The sequence below is a fragment of the Scomber japonicus genome, chromosome 2 (genome assembly GCF_027409825.1).
Source record: "Scomber japonicus isolate fScoJap1 chromosome 2, fScoJap1.pri, whole genome shotgun sequence".
Lineage (NCBI taxonomy): Eukaryota > Metazoa > Chordata > Actinopteri > Scombriformes > Scombridae > Scomber > Scomber japonicus.
In genome coordinates this window covers 33,631,755-33,657,251 of record NC_070579.1, presented here as the reverse complement: position 1 = coordinate 33,657,251, position 25,497 = coordinate 33,631,755, and the positions used below count along the sequence as shown (strand labels likewise).

General features: G+C 38.8%; 1 protein-coding gene across 1 annotated transcript in view; it reads right to left on the bottom strand.

Moving 5' to 3' along the window:
- dnah6 (dynein, axonemal, heavy chain 6) overlaps positions 1-24,777 on the bottom strand; it is a 54,237-nt gene extending 29,460 nt beyond the window's left edge. Inside the window, exons 1-42 of the mRNA XM_053327381.1 lie at positions 24,708-24,777; positions 24,525-24,601; positions 24,190-24,366; positions 23,416-23,772; positions 23,134-23,268; positions 22,911-23,013; positions 22,756-22,822; positions 22,266-22,452; positions 22,034-22,126; positions 21,823-21,933; positions 21,569-21,658; positions 21,355-21,475; positions 19,974-20,125; positions 19,468-19,620; positions 19,088-19,339; positions 18,846-18,974; positions 18,585-18,698; positions 18,343-18,486; positions 18,044-18,199; positions 17,250-17,300; positions 16,393-16,485; positions 16,159-16,278; positions 15,614-15,794; positions 15,396-15,492; positions 14,985-15,213; positions 13,916-14,080; positions 13,604-13,714; positions 13,335-13,460; positions 12,563-12,718; positions 11,643-11,804; positions 9,780-9,917; positions 9,442-9,609; positions 8,659-8,807; positions 6,688-6,795; positions 6,393-6,519; positions 5,225-5,437; positions 4,917-5,138; positions 4,593-4,715; positions 3,351-3,533; positions 2,915-3,058; positions 1,081-1,302; positions 206-353 (exon numbers count right to left, since the gene is read on the bottom strand). Of these exons, the coding sequence (XP_053183356.1) occupies positions 206-353; positions 1,081-1,302; positions 2,915-3,058; positions 3,351-3,533; positions 4,593-4,715; positions 4,917-5,138; positions 5,225-5,437; positions 6,393-6,519; positions 6,688-6,795; positions 8,659-8,807; positions 9,442-9,609; positions 9,780-9,917; positions 11,643-11,804; positions 12,563-12,718; positions 13,335-13,460; positions 13,604-13,714; positions 13,916-14,080; positions 14,985-15,213; positions 15,396-15,492; positions 15,614-15,794; positions 16,159-16,278; positions 16,393-16,485; positions 17,250-17,300; positions 18,044-18,199; positions 18,343-18,486; positions 18,585-18,698; positions 18,846-18,974; positions 19,088-19,339; positions 19,468-19,620; positions 19,974-20,125; positions 21,355-21,475; positions 21,569-21,658; positions 21,823-21,933; positions 22,034-22,126; positions 22,266-22,452; positions 22,756-22,822; positions 22,911-23,013; positions 23,134-23,268; positions 23,416-23,772; positions 24,190-24,366; positions 24,525-24,601; positions 24,708-24,777 (6,124 nt within the window). The remainder of the gene's footprint in view (positions 1-205; positions 354-1,080; positions 1,303-2,914; positions 3,059-3,350; positions 3,534-4,592; positions 4,716-4,916; positions 5,139-5,224; positions 5,438-6,392; positions 6,520-6,687; positions 6,796-8,658; positions 8,808-9,441; positions 9,610-9,779; positions 9,918-11,642; positions 11,805-12,562; positions 12,719-13,334; positions 13,461-13,603; positions 13,715-13,915; positions 14,081-14,984; positions 15,214-15,395; positions 15,493-15,613; positions 15,795-16,158; positions 16,279-16,392; positions 16,486-17,249; positions 17,301-18,043; positions 18,200-18,342; positions 18,487-18,584; positions 18,699-18,845; positions 18,975-19,087; positions 19,340-19,467; positions 19,621-19,973; positions 20,126-21,354; positions 21,476-21,568; positions 21,659-21,822; positions 21,934-22,033; positions 22,127-22,265; positions 22,453-22,755; positions 22,823-22,910; positions 23,014-23,133; positions 23,269-23,415; positions 23,773-24,189; positions 24,367-24,524; positions 24,602-24,707) is intronic.
- Between the last annotated feature and the right edge of the window lie 720 nt (positions 24,778-25,497).

Below are 25,497 nucleotides of genomic sequence, written 5' to 3'. Positions count from 1 at the left end.
GTGGAATAAAAAGGAGGACTGTATGAACAGATGGATTAATAGATGGGCCTAATTGCCCCCCATTGAATAACTACCTTATTCAATGACAATTAGGCCCATTAACTGCACATTAGCACCAACCATTGTTACCATTCAAGATTTTAGACAGATTTCCCACATTGCAGTGTATGAATGATGGTGTGGTAATGAAGCTGTGATTCTATACCCAGAATATTTTTCCTCTTTTTCTCCAGTTTGGACTCAATGATTTCTTGGGTGCGGGCGGAGGAGGTCTGAGCAGAGAAGTTGATGTAGATAGGAAGATATCCTTCCTTTTCCTGGATACTGTTGATAAGGCCCCGAGCCACCACTGACTGTCAGGGTTAGACATGAAGAAATCCATGAATATCACTGACACCAATTACTCCTTGTCTGTTCTACAGTCCATACTATATGAAATGCAACACCCATTCCTGTTAAATTTGCGACTGGGAACTTAGAAATTCCAATTTCCAAGTACAACATGAACGCACGAATAACCTTGACTGTGCATGATATGTATCTAAAGTTTTCTGCATCCAATAAACTGAAGGCTTTAGGTAAGAAGAATTTCTAGAATAAAACTAAAGTTAAAAACCAAATAGCAAACACAGACATTTTCTTTACAGTATTTCCTTTAAATCTGTTTAATAGGCTTCTTTTCCAGGATTTCCACTGGAGTTTGTTCTGTACACTCTTTTATGGTAAATCCAATGCTAATATATCTGGTTAACATCTGGTAAATGTGCATTTTTATATAATATTCACACAGTGCACAAAACAACCAGAAGAATTTGATTTTGCAGCAACATTGCCAGTTGTATTCACTGAAACACCTGGTGATGCCACAAGAACCAGTGCTGGGAACAGAGCTTATGTTTCAACTGTAGTGGGATAGTGATTTTCCTCTATGCTACCCCGATGCCCCATTAATGTAAAATAGTGGGCAAACTGATTATCCACACAGGGTTCTCATTAATTTAACTTAGTCCATTAGGGTGCAGTGCTACCACCTTATGTGGAAAGTGTCTCTGTGTTGCTTCTGTATCCACAAATCCTTACCTTCCCCACTCCAGTATCGCCGGTGAAGAGTACAGAACGTCGCACAGACAGCAGTTTCTCCATCAGATAGCCGTAGCGGACAGTGTCTGTGGTGGGAACCAGCATCTCAAAAAAGGGCTGCTCGTTGTTGTATTTGAACGAAGGGATTATCTTCTCCCATGACTCCAGACGCTTGTAGCTAAAGTTCATGTACAAGCTCCACAGGGAACCACTTTTTGGGAGCTAGCGAGCACATTTAATACAAACACAGAAAGACAAACACATTAGGGGAATTGAATGTAAGTGCATAAAAGTGGCTACATTACACTGTATGTCATTAGCTACAACAAATCCTTAGAAATCAGCCATTAAAGACACTAATTAAGACTGTTGTATGTGTGTGTGTGTGTGTGTCTTTGCGTGTGTGCGTGTGTGTTCACAGCTGGGAGTTGGCTGTGCTGGCTTCATCATGAGGTAAGTAGGCACGAAACATACACAGAGTTCTTAGATACAATAGCTTCTTAACATTCACAATCCACCACAAAACAAAAACAACATTAGTTCTGTATGAACAGACTGATGAGCAGATGTGGGCGCATGTGGCAGACTCCAGGTTTAATTATATCCTTCAACCCTTTTACCTACATAGTCATTCCACCTTCAAATAAGTGAGTCATGTTTGTACCCTTCTGTGTTCTGCTTCTGTCAGTGTCAGTAAGACATTACCTCAATCGTCTGCCACGGCTGCCAGTCAAGACAGAACTCCCAAACAATTAACTTCCCATTACCTGTTAGGCTGAAGGACTCATAATATAAGCCTATGACTTCCTTCATTTCTGTCTCTGCAGCTCATTCTTTACATATAAAAATGATGTATTTAATTCTATTACACCTCGATTCATAGTCCTCTATGGTGGCAAGGTAGAGTAATGATATGCACTAGACTTTTATAACCCTGGTATAAAGCTCATCCTTCTATCTTATCAACCTTTCCAATATGTTTCGAGTATCCCACTGAAGGAATTACCAAAATGTACAATACCGATTCTATTTCTTAATGTCTTCATTTTACATGACTGACTGATATCATAGAGTAGAATCCTCTTTTTAGATTAGCTGTGCTCCAGCTAGATATATCCAGTGCCCTCCAGTGAGTGCTTTGATGTAATATACAATATGAGCTAACCTCAGGCCTTTTCACATATATCATGCTAATACCAGCAAATGTGTTGGCAAATGGATTTGACTCTCGGTAATACAGATGAGGGAGAGTTTTAAAAGCGTAACTGAATATGTGAGGTGCAGCTGACATTTTGTTATATATGTCAGTGTATATTTATTGTATCTGTAAATGTAGTGTAGCAAGCAAGATAAATAATCCACAGCCATGTTACACAGTGGTTTTATAAGGTAAATGCTAACATCTGGATGCTAAAATGTGACAATGCTAACATGCTGATATTTACAGTAGCAGGTAATATTTACCAGCTTTACCGTCTTCATTTAGCATGTTAATTTGCTAACATTTGCTAGATAGCTAGAAACACAAAGTACAGCTGAGGTTGATGGGAATGTCATTAGTTTTGTTGGTATTTAGTGATGAACTAAATTGAAATTTGACCTGAAAATTGACCTGCTGATGTGGGTAGATTGAAAGTCAAGAGATCATCAAAGTCAGTGGGCTTCATCCACTGGATACCATGAATGTCTGAACAAAATTTCATAGCAATTTATCCAACAGCTGTTGAGATATGACCAACTGACTGACGTTGCCATAGAGTTGTTAACAAACAGCATAGCATCCAGTTTGTCTAACTGTGTATGCATTGTATCTGTCAGAGTGTGTACATCATACCTTAGCATTGCTGTTGCCTTCAAACTGCTCTCTGACGAAGGTGTCAAAAGCATCCCAGTAAGAGCTGGTCAGGTTGCCTCCTACTGCCCATAAGTAGCTAAATATGAAGGTCTGACATATTACAGCGTTGCGATGTTTGGAATCCTGATGCCAGCACACACAACAAAAGAAGAAGCTCAATCATTAAGTTATGGTATGGCTCAAACTTAGACATACACATTTAACATATGCTCACATCTCTGTGCACTTCATTTCATTTCATTTCTTGCATTTTTACCATACGGTCATCTATCAGGTATTGGCAGTTAAAGTAAAGGAGCTGCCTTTGTTTTGAATACAGTGTTGACTTATTATGCAAAGGTAATTATGATCTGCACTGGTCACAGAGTTGTCCTCTAAAATTGAATAAAATGACAGTTTAGTGTGTTTAATGTACCATTTTAAGGTCTGGCCCCTCTTTGCCCAGCAGCAGTGCTTCTAGCAGGGAGCAAAGAGTGTTGACTTTACTGATGTCCACCTGGCGGATCGCCTGGGCGCAATGCTTCAACACAAACTGAAGTCCCTTCTCCACATACTGCTCAAACAGCTCCAGCAGGTATGTGCGCACTGGTTCTGGGAGCTAACAAGACAGCAAGGAGTGAGAGGAGGAAGAAAGTTTACAGTTAATAGGATGTATGCAAAGGATTTTAGGGCTACTCAGCAATTTCTATGAAAACCTTTATCAACATAACCACTTAAATAATAATCTTTACAGCTTCACAAACTGTTGGCTTGAAGATGAGTAATGGACAGAGAAGACGGGGAGAAAACAGTAAAGTGGAAATCACCAAAAATGTATTAAAAAGTCTGATGAATTTAAACTTTAACAACTCTACACAATTATTCTAAGTGCAGTCAAAGTTATCCAAGAAAAAAAAAAGCGATCCCAACTTTAAAAAAAAGTGTTTCTTGTTAAAAGCCTGATTGATGGTGTATACGTGGAAAGAGAACGATGGGACACACAGGAATAAATTAAACACTATTAACACACAGAATAGTCTCAGTTAATTATACTGTATATCAGGACAGAGAGAGTGAGAGCGGTCAAAGATGTGAGGAGAGATGACCCACTCTTGCTGCTGTGTTTAGTCACCCTAGAAAAGTTCAGGGCTGATAATGCAAGCTAATAACTGTGATGTGATGTACTGTCATCAAAGTCTAACTCTAAACTCATCCTGCTTGTTATGCTTGGAAATGCACACCATACCAGTGTACCAGTGCACACAAAATCAGGAATACACAACAATAGAAACACACACACATGCACACACACACACGCACACACAAATTGAGTGCAATCACTGGGACAGATGGAACTTTAGTAGTCAATGACATAAAGGATGGGGACGTGTGTTTGGTGTTTGATGTTTGAATGATGCTTGGACTTTAATCAGTGGTGCATAACTGTGACCGGAGTGAAAATCTGATATGGTAAATTTAACAATTTACTTATAGTATTCTGTATGTACTATCACTAAATCATGACCACATTCCAGATAAAAAATATAACTAAAAAAATGTTATACTGTTTTAAAAGCAGTTATATGCCAAGCTTTTGTCTACTTTCAAATGCATTTTTGCAACTTGACATACTAAGAAAAAAAAAAAAACTAAACAAGAAACACCAAGAATTTACCACCTTGTCTCCTAGACCACTGATCCATGTCTGGACATAGGGCATCCACTTGAGCTCAGCAGGATCAATATAAACCATCCCACAGCGACTGACGGTGGCTGGAGATGCCACAGCCAAATCCTGGACCTGAAAAACACACAGTTGTGCACATGTAAAATCTCTTTTGATCTTTTGTCAGGTACAAAGTACTGTAATAAGGGAGATTTAATAAGGTAACCTCAGAGCACAAAATACTGCAGAACTACAGTACATACATATGAGAAGGAAATACTGCTTACTACCCAGACAACATCATCAAAGTCAATTTCCACTATGTTTAGCTCTAACCTCGAACACCATATGTATGGATGGAGTAAGTTTGATTCGCTCGCTGTTGGCCAGACAGAGCATCTTGTTGTCATCCAGCACAGTGTTCATGTTCTCAATCCACAGGGCGTCAACTGGCCCATCGCAGATCACCCACTTGTGGTCATTAGTGGTGTCGCTGACTGCATCACGGACACTCAGCGCCATTAATCCGTCACGCCATTCCAGTGTCAATGTATTAACCTGAGGAAATGAGGTCAAAAAAATGAATGAATATAAAGAGAAAAGAGAGTAAGTCATTCTAAAATGTACTCTCCTGCCTACAGTACCTCGCCATAGAGCTCTCCCATCGTGACAGATTTAGGATTGAGAACATAACTCTTGACAGGCTGATAGAAGGAGCTGCTATCCACTTTCTCTGTGCGATGGAGGGTCTCCAGTGTGTCTGCCAGGATGGTGTAGACAGTGGTCTTACCTCCACCAGTAGGTCCGACCAACATCACACCATGACGCACTAACATGGTTTCATATAGCTGGATCACCTGGTGGTAAAGGAAGAAGGGTAATGGAGAAAAACAGTGGAAATGTTTCATCAAGATAAAACTAACATATAGACACAAAATTCTGTTAATCTCTATTGTTTTGTGATGGTGTTGGAAATCAATGAAAGAGTAATATCTGAACCTAAGCACGTAAAACTAAAAATGTCTGCATATTTAGGTGTGATTTTTGTAATTTGTGTGTACTTCTTTAAAGGATTTTTTTCTTGATGTCAACAAACAGCTAAATCATAATGAAGTGATCATCATATGTATTTTCTGTCTGCAAAGTATGATCCAGCTTACTCCTCTATGCAATAGATCATCAGTGTTATCTAAGAACTATCAAAATAAGACACAACACTGCACTGTGTGACATATTCTTTCATCATGGTGAACAGGAGTAGTGTTATTTTTGAGTCACTCTGACATATACTGTACTAAAACCCTTAATTCTCACCAGCCCACCAATTATGTATCAATCTGCGCAAAAAGTAGTGCCCAAGAAATTCACTACTTACTCTTTTTACTCCAGTACATTAAATTATTTTAGGAAATTACTGAACCTCTTTTATAAGTTACGCTAAACCATTTTTCTCTTAAAGATGGAGCTAAACCACCAACTAAAACATTTTTTATGTGATTTTGTAAGGTGTCCTTGAGAGCTCTGAAAGACACCTATAAATAAAATGCATTATCATTATTATTGTTAGAATATTTATTCACTAAGAATGAATGGGCTCGGGGCTGAGTGCAAATGACAGGGTTGGAAAGCCAGAAAGTATTGTGATACAAGCTTAGTGACACAATGCTGTTTTTTTCTCTTTTAACAGGAGTTGTTGACAATAAGAGGAATTTACAAAAGTGTATATTACATGTAGAGGGTTACCAGAAGATTTTTACAGAAGTCTAGAATATATTTAACCAGTGAAAGAAGCATCTCTTCTCCCGTTTGTACCTTGTTGGTCATGCTAGCCAGTGGCTGCAGGCTTCGTTTAACTAGAGACTGCAGGATGGTGGAGTGCAGCACGCCATAGTCATGCGCGGGTATAGACACACCAGGGAACAGGTCTGACAGGATACCACTGGACGGTTGATACACACATACATAGAGACACAAAGAAGGAAAATACTTGAAGTAAAGGAAGAACACACCATTTATTCATTTCAAAATGATTATATTTATGCTAGAAAGGATGAGCAACAGGAGTAACATGCACTTACTTCCTTACCAAAATATCTAATAAGCTTACCCAAACAGCACAGCGTCATCAGTAAGGAATTTTGGTAGGTTGGAATCCCTCAGGGCTCTGATAAGGACCACATCCTCACTGAGTTGAGGGTTAGCTCTCTTCAGGGACCTAAGAACAGATAATCAAATGATTTTTGTTTTGATGTATTTTTTTCATCCCAGCAATCTATTTTTCAGTCACGGCATGCTCACAAATCATTTCTGTGGTTTATTCTTTGCAGTCCTAAAGCTTGAATATGTCAGTTAACTTGTTTGTTTAATCTTAGTTTGTTTGATCCACTGGTCCCTCCATCTTAGTCAAACTGCAGAGCAAGTTTTGGTTTATGTTCATAATTATCAACAGCAACTAGTCAGTTTCAGAATAAATAGCATTAAAATAACAAAGAAAACACATTATTTAATGAAAAAAACAACACTTTGAATTACACTTCATTTGACAACATGAAATGTGACAATACATGTTTCAGCCCTTTAAGTGGTTGGTGCATTCACTGAAATAAATTTTAATAATATGGAAACATGACTGTTCTAATGGGTAAATTCATTAGAGGGAAATAGACTCACTGCAAATAAGTAATAAAGATAATAAGCAGCCACTGTGGGCCGCTGATTCAATTTTACACAACCTGATCTTTACAACAAGCTGGCTCCACTCCATTATTAAATAAAAAACAGAGTAAAAAATATTAAAGTCATTAGATTGGGAGATACTGAATGTGTGCTTAGCGTGGAACAAGCAGACTCACAGGAGTAATATCTAAGCAAAAGACAGACGATGAATCACAAGCCAATTAAAACAGTTCCCTGAGTTTCAGCTAATAACAAAGAGTCAAAAGCATGACTTTCACTATATGTGGTCAAGAGCATCCATTCAAATTGATTTATACACTCACGCAGACCAGGAGAAATTGCTGTTGCTTTTCTAAAATTTTGTCTACCTAATCAGGTCCCTTATCTCTTCATGTGCCTGTACTGTCCTCTATATATGCCTCCAGTTAATTTAGTTCACTGATGATATCACAGGGCTTTTCAGAATCAGCAGAAAGCGACCATATCCGCTTCTATTCACTCATTATTAAGTTCCCCTGTTAAACTCGAAAGTTAGCAGTTACTCGAGACAGTTACCAGTTACTTCAGCAACTCCATGAGCGTCATAGAACATTATGTACTACTCTGAAGTGAGAGGATGTAGACAGAGTTCAAGCTCAGAATGCTACTAAGCACAATCTCTCAAAGTAAATAAATGTATTTCACCATATACCGATATCAGTAAGAACATCCAGTCTCTAAGTTCACAAGGATAAGATCAATTAATAAGTCTGTGGGGACTGTGGAGGGCCATTTAAAGTGGTTGAGTGAAGGAATTTCACTCAGATGGTACTTGAGGTGCAATTGGTGCTTTAGTGGAGCATTTATTTTATATTAGTAGTCATAGCATGAAAGAATGGGGTCATTCCTCAACAATCAGAGGCTCTCACCCTCTAATCACAGTCATCATTGATACAGCATTTGACTTATTCTTATATATTCTATTATAATATTTGCAGAATATATAAAGGTTTAGCACCAATTATCACCATCTAACTCACTGATGATGGACTATAATATGATAATTGCGTGCTGATTATCAGTATATTTAACATTAATGTGAGCCTGTGTGAGTTCAAGCAAGGCTCTCCTGACACTTACACACACACACACACACACACAAACACACACACACACACACACACACACACACACACAAACACACACACACACACACACACACACACACACACACACACACACACACACACTAACACATCTATTAATATACACTGTATTATTGTTCACTTAAATGGACATATTACTAATCAGCACAAGAAGGTCCTTCTGGGACTTTCCTGCAGAGGTGAATGTTTGTTTGTCTCTACAATTGAATGCACATGTGTGTCAGTTTATGTATGAGTATGATGAGTGTTTCTCTAACCCCGCCATAACCAGAACAGACTTGACAGCTCTCATGCCAAAGTCATAGTGGTCCTGCTGGGACAGCTGCTCAGAGCACAGCTTGTACATCTGGGTCATCTTTCTCGCTAGAGTCTTACTGGACTCGAATCCCTCAGAGTACAAAATCACCTGTAGGGAAGGAGAGAGAGAGAATGATGGAGACATAGATCTAAAGGAGGAGATACAGCTGATATTTAGATAGTACAGAAGCCCTAAGAGGTAAGTGAGAAAAAATGGATTCTGTTGAACCATTTTCTAAGTCAGATCTAAACTGTTTTCTCTGCTGTATTTACGACTTAAGTACAGGTGAAAAAAGGTTTTCCCAAGAAAATCTTTTTTTTCATTTGTGAAACATGTAGAAAAATAGTTTTGGCAGCTGAAGTGAACCGCTACCTCAATTTTATAAATAGGACTAAAAGCTTTTATGTTTTCTTCCAGGTGACTTAAGAAAGACATGAGAGTAATGTTACATAACTTGCTAATACATAATATAGAGTTCATGGTGAAATTATAACTCACCTGGAAGAAAACATTAATGCATTTCGAATGTATGTATTGAGAACATGGGTCAGTAGTGCACTTTAGAAACATGATAAAAAAATAAATACATTAAAAAAATAACCTATTCTTAAGTCTTAAACACAGGAGAGAAATAGAGATCAGATATAGAAATTTTTGATTTTTTTCTTTCCACTCACCTCTCGGGGCTTCAGTAAGACAGGCACAAAGATAAGAAAAGAGGCAATCATAAATTGCTTTTTACCTCAGCAATGAGTGCATAGTTTGGCACCATCATAGCTATGGGCCTAAAGAGAGCTTTAAGATTATCGGGTAGTTCTGTTCTTCCAGCGTAGCCTGGGTTCATGGTGATAAATGCAGCACACGTCATCACCAGCTTGATCTCTCGGCCCTCAAATTGAAACCTTGACATCTGCGGAACACAGGGAGATGGTCTTTTTGGTGTGTGTGTGTGAGTGTGATGCCTTAAAAATCTAAACAAGTAAGAAAAGTCTGTGCCTGGCTGCAGTTGATGGTCTTTCTTTAGCTCCTATATGGAACATAAAGCAATGCTACAGTAGATTATTTGATGTTTGTGTGTACCTTTGCAGCTTTAGCATTCCTTATGGTTATGAGCTGCTGAGCAATGACTGACAACACTTCAATGTCGATTCTGTTAAACTCATCAAAACAACACCAAGCTCCAGACTGAGCAAGCCCACTGAAGAAACGCCCCATCATCTGGAGGAGAGAGAAAATAAGAGAAAGAAACATTACTAACAATAGAATGGGTAAAATAACAATGCAGCGCATATAAAGGCCTGGAAAGTAATTTCCATTTTCTCCTGTATTGTTTCATAATGTAGGCATAATGTGTTGAAGCCTCATGAGACTTTTACTGTGATTCAAGGTTATGCTACACATACAAGATAACCTTGATTCAACTATTAGAGGCAAACTCCTCGGATTGCTTTAGGTGTATATTTACATTATATTAAACCCACATTAACATGGCGTAGAGACAAACAGCATTAAAGGAGAGCAAGAGCATAATTTGGGTATGTCATTAAAGCAAAGTCTCTGTGGACCAGAGGAATGTTGCAGTAGAAGACAAAAGTAACATCCATTCATTAAGATGTAATGCTAGTAAAAAGTGTTAGATTACATATTTCTTGTTTTTTAAATGCATTATAGATTCCCAGCACAAAAAAAGTAAGATTTGACTATGTCTGTTGCTTTAAGTGTGAAACCTTTTTAGCAGGAGGCAGCTGTGAAACAAGGTAGTAAACAATGTGTACGTTTGCAGTTGGTACGTCGTATCAATCAATTTCCCTTTACCTCAGAGACAATTTAATGTAGACTTGCACTGTAGGCTTTGTGTTACTTGCACCATCCTGGGTGACATAAATACCGAAAAAAATAAATGTTACAGCAAAACATTGAATTCTGTGTTTTTTAAGTGCTAAGCCTCAGTGGTGGTGCCACATATAAGCAAAGTGTGAAAACACACTCTAGCCCGGTTAAATCAAAGCCATGTCCCACTCTAATACATTTCAGGTGTCTGCTACCAGTGACTAACTACAGCAGACACAAGGAGAATGGCTTTGCAGCTGTCTTATTCATGTGTGCTTTCAGCTGTACTGACTCCAACTTCAACGCACTGCAAGACAAAGCACAATTTAACATTAACTTGAAATGCTCTGGGCATCTCAAGGTTATAGCCCTATTTGTAGTTTTAAAGCTTAAAGAATACTAATACAGTATGTGGATGAAATATTATCACATTGGGTGACTGTCAACTGATCATAATTGATGAAAACATCGATGTAAAACAAAATTAATTAAGAACTTTGATTGAAATAACTCTTAATCAAAGTAGGAGTAATAGCAGAGTCCAATCCAGTGCTTTGAATATTGATGACACATCCCTTTTTTTTTTACATTTGGACTTTACTTGATTGTCAACGCAATAAATATGCATGCAAATAACACATTTTAGGTCATTATCTACCCCACGCAGTATGATTCCTATAATTAGATTGTTGCATTTATGTTGCTGCTGACTGGACATGCAGAAGTTGCATATAAAACACTTAAAAAGATAAAAGAAAGGATCATATCTGTTTGAAGACAATGTCATTATGGCATGCAACTGTACGGTTTATAAGTGTTTTTACTGGCACAAACTGCTTCTGCAATACTGCCATCTAATGGCACCACCTAGTAGGTACAGTTTGAGTAAGGAAGCACTCCAGAGATAATGTAAACAAAGTAAACGTATATAGTGGTAGTGGTAGTTTTTAGGAATGAAATGGGAAAAAGTGCTGAATCATATGTTGTTTAAGAGATGATGGAGAAATAATTAGGTACTGAGTAGACAAAAAGTAAACAATACAACCAGAACAGTCACAAAGTCATAAAGAAGTAGTATAGAAGTATTGATAAATGCAGTTAGTCATGGCTGACCTTATAGTCAAGTCCATCAGAGCAGTTGAAGACCACACACTGGATGGCCAAGGCTTTAGCCAAGTCTTTGGTGGTTTCTGTTTTTCCTGTCCCTGCAGGCCCAGCTGGAGCTCCCCCCAGGTCCAACTGAAGGGCCCCCATCAAACACAAGTAGCAACGGTCCTGCACATCAGGGCAAGGTGGGAAATACATGACAAGAGGGAAAAATTCATGTGTGACTGTTTGAAAAAACAAAAAAACAAAAAAAAAACAACACGCACATCTGCTACCCAGTTGGGGATGGGTGCTGGACCAAAAAACAACTGTAAGAGCAAAGAGAAAAGTCTGCACACCATAGGTATACTTTTAATAAAGCATGACGTTGCGAGCCAGAGCATCCGAAGAACCAGTATGGCTCGAAACGTCATGCTTTATTAAAAGTATACCTGCATGGGAGCTCCTATGGTGTGCAGACTTTTCTGTTTTCTCTGACTGTGTGAACAAAATCAAAAAAAAAACAAGATAACAGACAAACATTATTTCTCACAAATTATTCTGTGTTTCTCAGTTTTTCTTGCAGGAAACACATTACACAGGCTTCTAAAACACATTCCCCTTTATTGGTTAGGTAGCCTGTGTCTAGGTAGTTTGTGTTTTGTCCTTACTTGTAGTCTGGGAAATGTTGATGGATTTATAAGCAATCTAAATGAACTATAACAGAGTTTAAGAACATCTACCGCTGGGGAAATTGTGTTTTCAGTCTGATTTCACAAAAGCTGCATTAAAAAGAAAAAAGGTTTTGAAAAAGAATGGGTCAGGCAGGGTAAAGCATATATAGGTATGTCGTGTGTGTGTGTGTGTGTGTGTGTGTGTGTGTGTGCGTGTGCGTGTGCATATACAAACTATATTTAGTAGTTAAATATAGTTATATTCTGTGTTACCGTAAGTGGTGTGATGACCAGCCTTGGGCAGGCTCCCAGGTACTCGTAGCCATAAATATAAGTGGACAGAGCCATTGTGGCTACACAGTTGTCCAGGTCAAGGTCCCAGTAGTAACGCAGCTGTCTCTGCCATTCAAAGTTCATCCTTGAGTCCACCTGAAAAGGAAGGCTGAAGTTACTTAGGTTTTTTAGATTAGATTAGATTATTTTATTTTGAATGTGTGAAAGGAGAAAAACAAAACAAAACACACACACAAAAACAACATATAAAAAAAAAGAAAGCACAATGTTCTCACTGAAAACAGTGAACTTACACCTAACAGAAAACATGATGCAATGCACTGCCAACCACATCCGAAAGGGAGTGGGAAGAAGTCAACACTTATTGAATCCCACCCCTACTTCTTAAATCAATGCTTGCTAGCTCCCAAATTTAATTACTAACTCATAATATCATACAATTTCTTACTAATATATATTATATGTAATGTCAATATATACATCTATATTTACTGTTATCAAAGTATAAATCTACAACTACATTTTTCCATCAAAAATATCTATACACATACATACACATATATACATACATACAGTACATATATTCATATATACACATCCCCATATATACATACACATCCACATATGTACACATACATAGATAGAGTTAGTGAGGTATTTCCAAATTTTCTCTGATCACCTGGAAAGAAGTTAAAACCTTTCATACTAAGCTAAGTTTGAGTGTGTTTGCACTAACGCTGCACTATTGTACCTTCTGCCGAACAAGATCTGTGACGATGTCCCTGGCATGAACATCAATGGTGATGAGAGCAGTGATGATATTACGGTGTAAAGTTGGTAGCTGGCCTCGTACCAATGCCGCCAAGGAATTCAACCGCTGAAATACCAACAAACACACATTCCCCAGCGTCAAAGTTGAAGTTAGACAGATGAACGTAATACAGCAAACACAACAGTGCAGATTAGCTTTGTCAAACTAAATATTAACTTCACAATGAGTAATTCTATAGTGTGGTTTACATCAAAGTTGGTGAGTTCAAATTGCTGCAAGGCAGCAAAGTGGTCATGATCGCCCTCCAGGCAGGCATCCATGTCTCTGCACCACATCAATTGTGAGATGGTCAGCACCACCTGGTGGAAACACACACAAACTGATGTTATTAAAAAATTGAGACTGTAGAGTCAGTAACAACAGCTTTTAAAGTATTGATCACCTCCTGGAGATAAGCAACCAGAGAAATAGTAGAAACAGCTCTCAGTTTATTATTAGGGAATACTATGTCTGTAAAAATGAAATTTACTAGTTTATAATGCATGAATATGTGTGAGTACCTGTGATGGATGTCCTGCCACCACCCATTCCTCCCTAGACTTCACTTGGTAGTCTGCAATGGAGGCCTTGCTGAGACGTCGCAGTGAGGAAAACATACCCTCCTCCACCTTGCAAAGCCAATCCTCCACATTGCCTTGCGCCTTCAGGCCTTTTGTCAAACCCACCTACACTTACACACAGAAGGACCAGAGTTAACAGTTAAGGACATGGTAACATCTGTACTGTTTTTTAATTAAAGGTTTACTGTGAATCCTCTGTCAATTTTCGCAGCCTCGATTTTGCCCTACGCAATCAAAAGACTGCAAGGGTGATAACTAATAACTTCTCGTGGTCATAACTGACAAGCCTTATGTCTGATACAGCGGGTGACTGAGCAGTCAGAGCATGCTAAATTGACACCAGACAAAAATGGTTTATCATTCTCGTTGCAGTATTAGAGATGTCAATTATCCCGCAATGAAGGTTGCCATGGTTTAATCTACACTACTACTGAGGGGAGAGTGGACTTTATCTAGTCACAAAGACACCAAGAGCAGAAAACAGCTAGCAACCACAGGCTGCCTGTGGTGGAGGATAAGACCCACAAGACCTCAGCTGGCAGACTAAAACATTAACAAATAATAAGTCTCTAAAACAACGCTACATAATTTATTCATTATTATTTTTTAGTAATCAGTGCAAACCAAAAACTTTGCATGTCCAATTGTTGTCTTAATTACTTTTTGTACAAGTTTTTGCATAATTGGAGTCTAATTTATTCTAGCATTCTTTTAAGGTTGGGAGGTAGGAGGCTGGTGGCATTCAAGATTGCTGAAATTTCGAAATAACATGAAAGAAAAATGAAATATTCTATAATTGTGACATGGTTAACTGATGTTGTTTATACAGTTGTTGATGTCCAGCATCTCTTAAAACATAAGTAACCACCGGCTAACTCAGTAATCAGCAGTGTAACAGAATATCTTTTTCTTCTCATGCACTCTCACTCTCTGCAAGGACAAAGAATAACAGGTGTTATACAATCAGGGAGAATAATGACCAAAGGAGTAAGAGTTCCTCAAAGCTGACCTTCTCTCCCTCAGGGGAGACCATACTCAAGATGTCTTTACTGTAGATTGTGTCCTGTTCTCCAGCATCCAGTGCAGGTCCCACAGCATCAGATGACTGTTTGGGCAGCAAAGCAAACTCCAGATGTGTAATGGCATCAAAACACTTCCTAAGGTGGGGCTGCACTGCCTGTGGGTTTCTTGTCTGGGCCAAGATCTTAAGCAGTTCATCATTGGATAAGAAGTAGAACCTGCGAGGGACAAACAACAATACACATCAGCCACATGTGTACATATCTATTTATCTTATATTTTAGCTTTATACACAAACCACTAACTAAGAAAGGAAATGAAAAGAAAGCACAAAGTCCAGAATGATAAAAAGAAGAGGAAGACATGTGTCTACTACGGAACAAAGCAAGCATGTGTGTACCTGGGGAAGATACATCTTTTGGACTCCAGGTAGGCTTCCAGACACTTTTGAATCTCATCCAATAGAGCGTTGTTTTTCTGAAAGGTCGTCAACAGATCTGTGAAGGATAAAAAGAGGGGCTTCTAGGCTTTGCAACCATGCGTTTACCTCAAAGTGAGTCCATGGGTGCACATCTGTCTCCCTGTTTTTTTTCCCATACATGCTGCGAGGTCACTTACCAGGCTGTGTGGCCGCTTTAAGGGCACTAGGCATCTTGCTGACCTTAGTCATGATTTCTTTCCAAGACTTGTCCACTTTAAGAAACATCTTGGACTCAGCAGGAAGCTGCCTCTTGATGTCTTGGGCTAAGAAGATACTTTCTAGGTAAAGCCAGTTCCTTTGGCATGTAAGCCACTCTTCCTAGTAATGTACAAGGAGGAAAGAGGGAGGGAAGGCAATGGGAACAATGTGAGGGGAGGGAGAATAAAAAAGCTATAGAAATTCATATTAAGAAAATTAAATAAGACAATTAAATGTGAAAAAATGAATGTGATTAATTAATTTCACCCTTTCTGTAATGTCTTTTTTTGCAGATGAATTGTAATGATTTTGCTGGTGCCTTGACTTTTTGTTTGCAGCCACTAGGGTGAGCTACTGTATAACATTTGAGGCCAAATACAAAGTGAAAATCTGACAGACAAGTGTGTGATATGTAGAGAAGTGCTTGCAGCCACAACATAGATCATTCTGTTATATTCTATCATATTGTATTTGAGAGCTTTACCAGTGTTTGGTTGAAGAGCATCAGCTGTTTCAGTAGTTTTTCCACCCTGGATTTGATGGGACCTATGTAGCGAGAAGATGCCGCTGTGCCCACATTGATAATGCTGTCATCCAGGAGCACCTTCACAGGTAAACATGGAAACACATGAACAAACACCGTTAAATATACTGAAACACTACCAATGTGTTACTGTGTGTGTGTATGTGTGTGTGTGTTTGCTGCATGTTACACTACCTGAATATCATCTGTGCCTCCCAAGATGAAAACCTCTTTGGATTCACCATGAGGCAGCACAGTTAACTCTGTGGTCTTCCATGCATCCTCCACCTGCATGACGCATTGAAAATGCAGAGGTCAAAGGTCAAACAGCATGTAAACTCTACCCTGCACTCCAAGCTCTCTGAATATTGTTTCAGTATTCAAATCTGAGGTTTGAAAGCCGATGAACAAACTTTTGTGCACATATTAAACTCAACTCGGAGTACAGTCTAACTGATCACTATGGTTTATGTAAATCTGTATATATATTTTATTGTATTATATTAATAATGAATGTACATGTGGTTATTGAGTAAATTATAATGATTTTCAATTGAACCATCCAGTACAATATTAATGACGGAAAACACCATCCTCTTGCGAGAAGCCAGTCTGAGCTCTCCTCTTCATTAAAAAACTCTTGGTCTTATATGGCGGCGAGGGCATTGCTTTTACAGCAGATCAGAGAAAATGATTTTAATTGACTGTAATTAATGCCATGGCCTCTAAAATATTCCCTAATAATGTATTACTCATAATCCCACCATGTTCCCACCCACCATGGACACCACCAAATGCCACCAGCCATAAAAAGCACAAAGTACACCATACCTATTTCATTTTATGCCCTGTGTGCAGATTCACTCAAAATTAAGGGATTTAGCTCAATATAATACTGGTTGTGCTGTTTCAGCTTGAGAACAAGATGTAGCACCATTTACTCACAGAACCACCCATGTCTGAGCGCTTGCTACGAAAACATAAAGTAGGTTCTATATGCTAACCCATATCATATTATGTATACATATTCATATAGCCCCCTTTTCACGCACCTTAGTAATAATGGTCTCCACCGATGCCTCTCCTGAAGCCTGTCCTGACACCTGAAAATCAAGGATTGTGTTAGTCCTCTTTATCCATATTAGGTATAACTTATTTGTTTTATGAGGAACAATGAAAGTTATCTGAAATAATTACAATTTTAGAAATTATATTCACATTAAAGATGTCCACACACATTCATACATTAACAATAATCCAGAGGATATGGGTCCTTGTGTGCACAGTTAAGAGCTGGTACCTTACTCTTGGTAATTGAGGCACACAGATATAAATGCATTCCTGAAGAACAGCATTTGGGGTTTTTTGTGTGGTGTTTTTTGGTGTTGCTAATGATGAATTTCATTTTGTATTGACCTAAAGGAGGCTGCTATTTGTAAAACATTGTTTAAAAATCCTGATTTTGTTTGGGCTGCATGAAGGTCATGAGTGGAGTTGGATTTTTTGTTTTAGTGTAATTGTGTTACTGTATGTAGTGTTATGTAAATTGGAGCTTCTGAAGTCCTCTCTTTTTGAATTTTGACAATATCATTTTTCATATGATCTGTAGGAATTGGGCACAATGCTGTGTGAAACATTAAAATCTGTCTGTTTCTGTTCACTTGCATACATCTTTATTGTTGATCTGACTCAGATGTCAAAATACAAATAAAATACAATTTCAGTGCAAAGTAAGTTAAATTAGGTTATGATAAATGGTTGTATATAGCACCGACTTAACAGGAGTAAACAAAGTCTCACAAGTACAGCAAGAGAAACTCATAGAGTATCTATATTCATGTGTTACCTCCTGTATCTCTGTGCCGTAGGAGAAGATGTCCAGCTTCTCCATAGCAGCCAAAGTAAGCTCCTCCACATTCAGGGTGCTCCCCACAACAGACTCCAGGGTGTTCCAATGCTCTGGTTTCATACATGGATTACGCAGATCAGTGATCATCGGCAACTGAAGGAAAACAGATGATTAGATAGAATCACAAAATTATAGTCATAAATGAAGTAGCTATATCACTAGCAATTGCTTGGAGTCAATATTTTAATGTTTATACCACATTTTACACACATTGTCAGTCACTATGTCTTACTCACCCTCTGCTTCATGATTTCCACCTTGTCCTTAAGGCTTGGCACTACATTGTTACGTGGCAGGCCTTTCTCCAGCTGGTTGACATACTTGCTGTATTTGTTGACCTGTGAGCTGAACTGCTCCAGGTCCAGTAGCTCCAGTGTGCTCTGGGGAATGTGTGAAAATAAGTGAACTCACTCAAGCCGAGAGGAAAGGGAGAAATGTTTCTTTGCATCACATGCATGTTCAGGAATATATACAATACCTGCCGCCATCCATCTTGTAAAGAGTCCCATTCCTCTATCGAGTCCCACAGCAACTGCTTCAGCCTAAACTCTCCGGTTAACTCCTCCAGGGTGTCGAACTTGGTAACCTCTGCCTTTAATGATCAGGAGATCAAGGGAAAAAATAGTCTGGGTTGGGTTGAGACTGGTTTGTTGGTTGGTGAAGGTCACTTTTCTTGTACCCCCTGCCCCCTTTTCTTTTGAAAGAATTATTTTTGGAATTACACAAAGAATAACAGCACCTTGAATTTCTTCTGGTAGGATGTGTAGGCAGAGGCCTGGGCCTGAAGCTCATCCACAGAAATCTGGATCTCATCCAGCAGCAGACGCACTTTAGAGGGATCTGCATTGATGTCTAGGATTTGTGGATCCTACACATGAAAAAGGCAAACAAGTTAAAAAGTAAGACTCAGTATGAAAATCTCCCTGGAATCCCATCCACACCTGAATAAACAAAAACAAACATTCATCAAACTTTACATACCTGTGACTTAAGCTTGACTTTCGTGACCTCTTGTTTCAGATTCTTTATATCTTTTTTCAGGGAGCTACCAAATTTGTCCATGCTGGAGTCCCTCTCTGCCACTGCCCGGTCGATGATGTTCTGCAGTGAGTTAATAGAAGGTTGCAAGGTGGCAAACACCACAACATCCTCGGGTGGTGTGGGAACAGAGTACGTGTCGATCAAATTGTACATCTGACACACTGTCTCCTGCTCTTCCTCTAGCACTGTAATCTAGTGAGAGGGAGAGAGAAAGAAAGAGGGGAGAGAACGATGCAGTATAAACGAATTGGATAGGAAAAAGGTGTCGAAGAGAGGAGAGTAAGGGAAGTTACAGAAACAGTGAAACATGAAGAGTTTACCCTCTCCTGAATCTCATCCAGGAATGTGAGGTAGTTGGCTAACTCAGCTGTAGTAGAGGGACTGAACTCTAGTTTAAACTGGGCCTCATTGGTCTCTGCAATGACAGCATCCAGCTTCCTTTTAGCCAGCTGGGTAAGCATTTCATTGATGACCTGAAACAGAGATTCAGAGCAAAGCAATTATTCCTCCTTCTTTCTAACATTTTTACTTTAGTGTTTGATATGTGGTTGTCTTAGAAACAATTTCTTACAAATGTATCTGAGTCACTGGGCTTTATTCAGTTCAGTGAGGTTTAATTTGCATAGAAAAAGGCCTCACTGTCCTCTTTTGGTCAAAAGCCAAAAACTCTCCGTTATTTCAAAACCAGCAATTCCAATTCTGTTCCAGTGGTAGTTTAATATTATAATATATCTCTAACTATTTCAAATCCAATATACGTTTTCACTGGAAATGGTTACATGTCTGTGTGTACAGTGTGTGTATTTGCTCGTAGGCATGTCCTGACCTCCAGACAGCGGAGTGGGGAGGACACAAGCTTGTCTTTGAGCTGTGTTTTGTCGACAAGCAGTAAGCCGAGATTTCTTTTTGGATGGAGAGCTGAGGCCTCCTTATGCTCTCTGTGGTATAACTCCAGTGCTTTTTCAAAAAAGGCCAAACCTGCGAAACAAAGCAGTCAATATGAATCAATCTAAAACAGCCGTACCTGTAGTTATTAATTACAAATTATACATTGTGTGTATTTTACTTTCCTTTTTGTGACTATGTTTTTTTGTCATACATGCACAACATGGAGAAAAAATGACTAAAATGTACAAAGGTGTGTATACTCTTCATATATGTGGACACATTCACATCTGCTTGCAAATGTAAAGTATTATTAGTTTCCAGAACAAATTAGGCACTGTGATAAAAGCACACTACAGAAAAAATTATGCTTTACCTCATAGTAATGATACTATCTCACAATTATTGAGACAATATATCAAGATTATAATAAGATATCTGAAAATTACAAGAAAACAATCTCATATTTGCAAGACTAATGCAAGAATGTGAAATTCTGAGATGGTTTTCTTGTAATTCTGAGATCTTTGCTCATTAATATGAGATCCAGCTCATTTCAAGCTCTCCATGAACACCTCAAGTTTAACGCTCCTCAATTTGCTGTGAATTAGATTAGAAACTATCTAAATTCATCTTTGGACACTACTTTCTTTTTTCCTATATTCACCTCATAATCCTAACCCTAACCCTAACCCTATACTAAAACATCTACTATTGGCAAAAAAGGAAATACAGTATTTGAAGATGATGTTAAAGATTTTACAAGATGTTACAAACTGGTGTTGTAAAGTTTTACTTTCTTAAAGCTTCCCACAAGACTTTAATACCAGCAGCCATGATATATTTCTAAAAAAGTTTGCTTTAACCTGCATTACCTTGCCATAATGTAACTTTAACATAACTCTGGCTCAAAGAAATGTGTTTGTGAGTTGATTTTCACATCGCAAAGACAAAATAGTCAACCTCTGATAAGCTTTAGGACATTGTCATTTGTAGTTCATAGACAAAAAATACAGATGATATGGCCAAAAGGTGTCTTTACTCAAAAACTAAGATAACCTGCTTGAAGAAGAAGCTGGTTGAAGTGATCACATTTGGTTCAAACTTGTCAGGTGTTTTTTTCGAAGCCCAAAATATTTTAATGCTAATCCAGCTGTTAAAGCAGCTGTTTGACAGTCTAAGGATAGATGATTTTCTACTGCTGAACAGATTGTCAAGCACCCTGAGGCAAAACACAGATACTCACATGAGCACTGCTCTCAATTGACCTGCTCTTAGTGCTGCAAGTGGAAGATGTTACAAAAATTATGTTGATAAATCACCGTGATCATGTTTCCGTAGTTCATCTAGATCCAGACTTTCGTTCTCCTTATAGAACAGCCGGAAACGCTCAAAGGTTTTTGAGTACACTTTCGCGGCATCAAAAGCACACTGGAGGGATTCCTAAGGGGAGAAGACAAGTCAGGCCTACACATATACTGTATAATCAAAGTACAACCTGCTAAAGATAGAGAACAATGCAAAGTGAAAACTGACCTTGATGTTTTGAATGATATTTTGAAGGTGGCCATCATTCTCTATGATAGATTCCAAACTAGGGCCATCTTCATATTGATTTTCTTGTTGCTAAAAGTCAACAGCCACACATACTATTGATCACACATCAGTTTTAGACTAAGATCTGACAGTATCCTAATATTTGTGACATTTCAACAAAATAAACATTCAGAAAGAAAACCTTAATAAGCACATCTTAGCTGTCATGTTATGGTGATTCTTGGTGATTTTACTACCTCTTCATCTTCGAATTCTATCAGTGACTCAAAATCGTCATCTCCTGTAAGTACGTTAACTGACATCACTGTCTCTTGGAACTTCCCAAAGATCTCCACAAAAGCCTCCTGTTAGAAATGGCAAATGCATAATTTAACACGTTCACATTGTGGTGTGGAGTACACTGTTGAATGCTGTTAAATAGGTGATAAATGAATCCTTCCAGACCTGAAAGTTCTCTTCAGAGGGCTTGTAGGACAATGCATTTGTTTCCAGCGTCAGCTCAGAGGTGAACATAGGTTGTCCGCGGCCAGTTTCTGACTCCACGGGCTAATTAGGACACGCACACGTTAACAAAAACCAAACACACAATTTGAAATGTGTCTGATTCAGAAGTCGATTGCGTGAAGAGAACAATTACAGTAGCTTTATTCTTAATAGTACTGAAACAATGCTTTACCTTCTTATCAGTCTCTCCCTCTGCAGCGTCAGTGGTGGCCTCAGTCTGCTGGCCCCAGCTTTGAATAATGTCATGGCCGGGTGTTCGACCTACCTGCTCCAGGAACGCAGCCTGCAGTTTGGTCACTGCATTCACCACCAAGTTGTGCATGGTGTTGACAACCAAGTAATCAACAAGTCGGATGAAGCTAGGTAGGTGCAAGACAAGGAAAGGTCAGACTGGGTTAATGTGATAGACATTTTCACTTGGCACGGTAGGAAGAGCACAGGTGTTACTAATAACATTAACATGTGTCCCAGGAAGTTAAATAGAAATCAGCTGTGATTTATTTTTTAAGTTTTCTGACTGTAACATGTCAAAATGTCTTCCATGAAAAAGGAGTATTGATTTTAGACACAAATCAGAGTGGTGGAGGTGTTCGTCTCCTCCCCAATATCGATGGAAAGCAGACAAAACTGACTGAAAAAAAGAAAGAAAGAAAACTACCCACCACATGAGACGGTTAGAGAGGAAATTCTGGTTGATCTGTTCCAGAATTTTCAGTTTGGCTTTATTATCTGTGACAAACAAAAAGTACTGTCAACTGTTTAAAATTGCGGTCTGTATGAACATTGAAGTGTGTCCATACACTTGACGTGTACTCACTTGGTGCCTCAATTTTGTCTTGAGGATCCGTCAAGTAGTTGCGACAGGCGGAAATGGTCACCTCTTTTGCCAGGTCTTGAAACTTCTCCAAGTCACTCAATATCTGACAAACAATGAACAAAATAGAGACAAAGAGCTTCTGAGGAGGCACAAAAAATATATTGATGTACACTTATTAGCTCACTTAAACTGGACCCATTTTTGCATGAATGCACAGTTGCACCTCTTGTAGTTTGTTGAACTGGGCGTCCAGGAATTCCTGCAGTGTGTAAGTGTGTTTTTTCTCCATGCTGCACAAGCCTGTGTCACTGATTTGGTAACACATTTTCCTGATGTCCACCAGTGCAGGACTTAGAGACTATATGATATAAACACACGTTAATAACACCATAACATTGACATATGTTATTGTGTATGTGTTATAATGTGTGGTATTCCATCTTCAAGATCATTGAGACAGATTGAGAGGAAATCTAGACCTCAATGTATGCACACAATCACATACCTCACTGATAATGAACAAACGCAGTTGGAGGGTCTCCTTGGCCCCTTGAATCTTCTTGATGGTAACTGTTTTGCGCCAAACATAAAAGGGTTTCCACATTTTGTAACGGGCAAAGAAGGGGATGCGCATGCACTTGCAGTAGAAGTTATAGTCCTCTTCCCAGTGTTCGGCACTTATAAAGTCGTAATCTTCCCCATGCTTCGATAGAACGCCTCCTTGGCTGATCATCATATAGTCATCTTCACCGTAATCATAGATGTGAACTTTGGAGGGACTATCCAGTTCTGGATTGTTCTTAAGGGAAAATGGCCATCTGGGAGGACTTGGGGGAGTCATCTCAACCTTGGCCAGCTTCCTCTGGTAAAGTGGCGGGGAGACACAAGCAGGAAGTTCACTTATTAAAGGCACAATTTTCCAAATATGAAGATGGCCTCACCACCCCAAATAAAAATAAAAAGACTAGAGCCTCTATCACTCAGTCATTTATGTTGTAGTGAAAGGACTGTTTTCAGTCACATTTGTGAACATAGTCCTTTATTTGCACATATACCCATGCGCATACATTACCAGTCAAAAGTTTGGACACACTTTCTGGTGAAGAACATTTTGACTGGTACTTTATATGACAGCTTCATGAATTTTCTAGTTTTTACCAGTTGCCATGAGTCACTTTGCTTGGCTTTTCACTCGCTTTATTTTAGATTTATAATTTAAGATAAAGAAAAGAACTTCACAGTAAGTCTGGAGATTTTTAAGTGATGCTTTGTCACTGACCTTGGCTCTGGCTGGCAGCGGAGGGAGTTGGACAGGTAATTGTTCACAACGCCTTTGTGGCGGCTCTTTAGGTTGAGGTGGAGTTTGAGTGTACCAGCCTGGAAAAAACATCCTGTCACGGGTCTGTAAGTGCTGGAGACTGGGTTGTGTCCGGGTTATACGTCTCTTCAGCACAGCCTGTGGAAGAAACAGACATATACTACAATAGTCCCTATCTATAGTATTAAGAGGGAGCCAAGGATATTATACATTAATAGAATGGCAAAAACTAAAGTGTACATTTTGAGGGTTTATTTCATTTCATGTCTGTTAGTTCTTAGTTTACCAAGTCATACCTGTGTGTCTTTAACGTGGACTGGAAGTCTTGGTAGGATGGTTGAACTCTGCAGCTCAGGGAGCTTGTGCAGCCGCTCTGTGGCAATAAATTATGTGGAATATAGGTTTGTTACTGATGTAATAGCTGATGATGGACACATATACAACTAGTTCATTTTCAAAATACTTGATGCCTGCAGTACCTCTAGATCCATTTCCTCTGCTTGGGCCAGCGCGGCTCAGCTGAGAGGAGCCGGGAGATGCAGAGGCCATGAGCGGTGTCCTCACAGGCTCAGTAGAGGGACAGCAGAACAGAGAAGGAAGAAGTAACGCAACTAAAGTAGCGCTACTGAAGACAGCTACAGGTCATTTAGGCAAAAACAATTATAATTTTCAACACATAGTCGATACACGGAATGTTACGCTGTAAGCTATTTTGAATAAGGTAGCTATTGCCTTAGCTGTTGTTAAAGTTAGTTTACGTTAATTTGCTTAATGCTCATTAACGTTTGTTCAGACAGTTGGTTCAATTAGCAAACTGTATTAATATTAATTTATTAATGAGTAACTAGTATTTAAACAGGCCTACCATCAACTGCTCAGCTCCCAAATCTTTTAAATGGTATTTGCTTTCTAAAACTATCTGGCGGTGTTTATAAAGCTCTGACTAACATTAAGGTTTACAGTTTCCTAGCAACGGAAAGCTTTCCCAGCATGCAGCGCAACCAAACAAAGTCACGTTGCAGATTTTGAGTGAACTCAAGCACGATCAGCACTCTGGATTTTGAGTGCCTAAAAGCACATATTTATTTTCCTCTCTAGTCACACATGTTTCATATGTTGGAGTGTGACATTAGAAGACTAATTGCACTCTCATCTTTTTAGATTTATTTCTGCTTACCTACAAGCATGGTTCTGCGACATCCCAAATTTTCTTTGAAATGAAGTAGAGTACATCTTGTGTCAAGTAGTTGCACATTTCAGAATAATCAT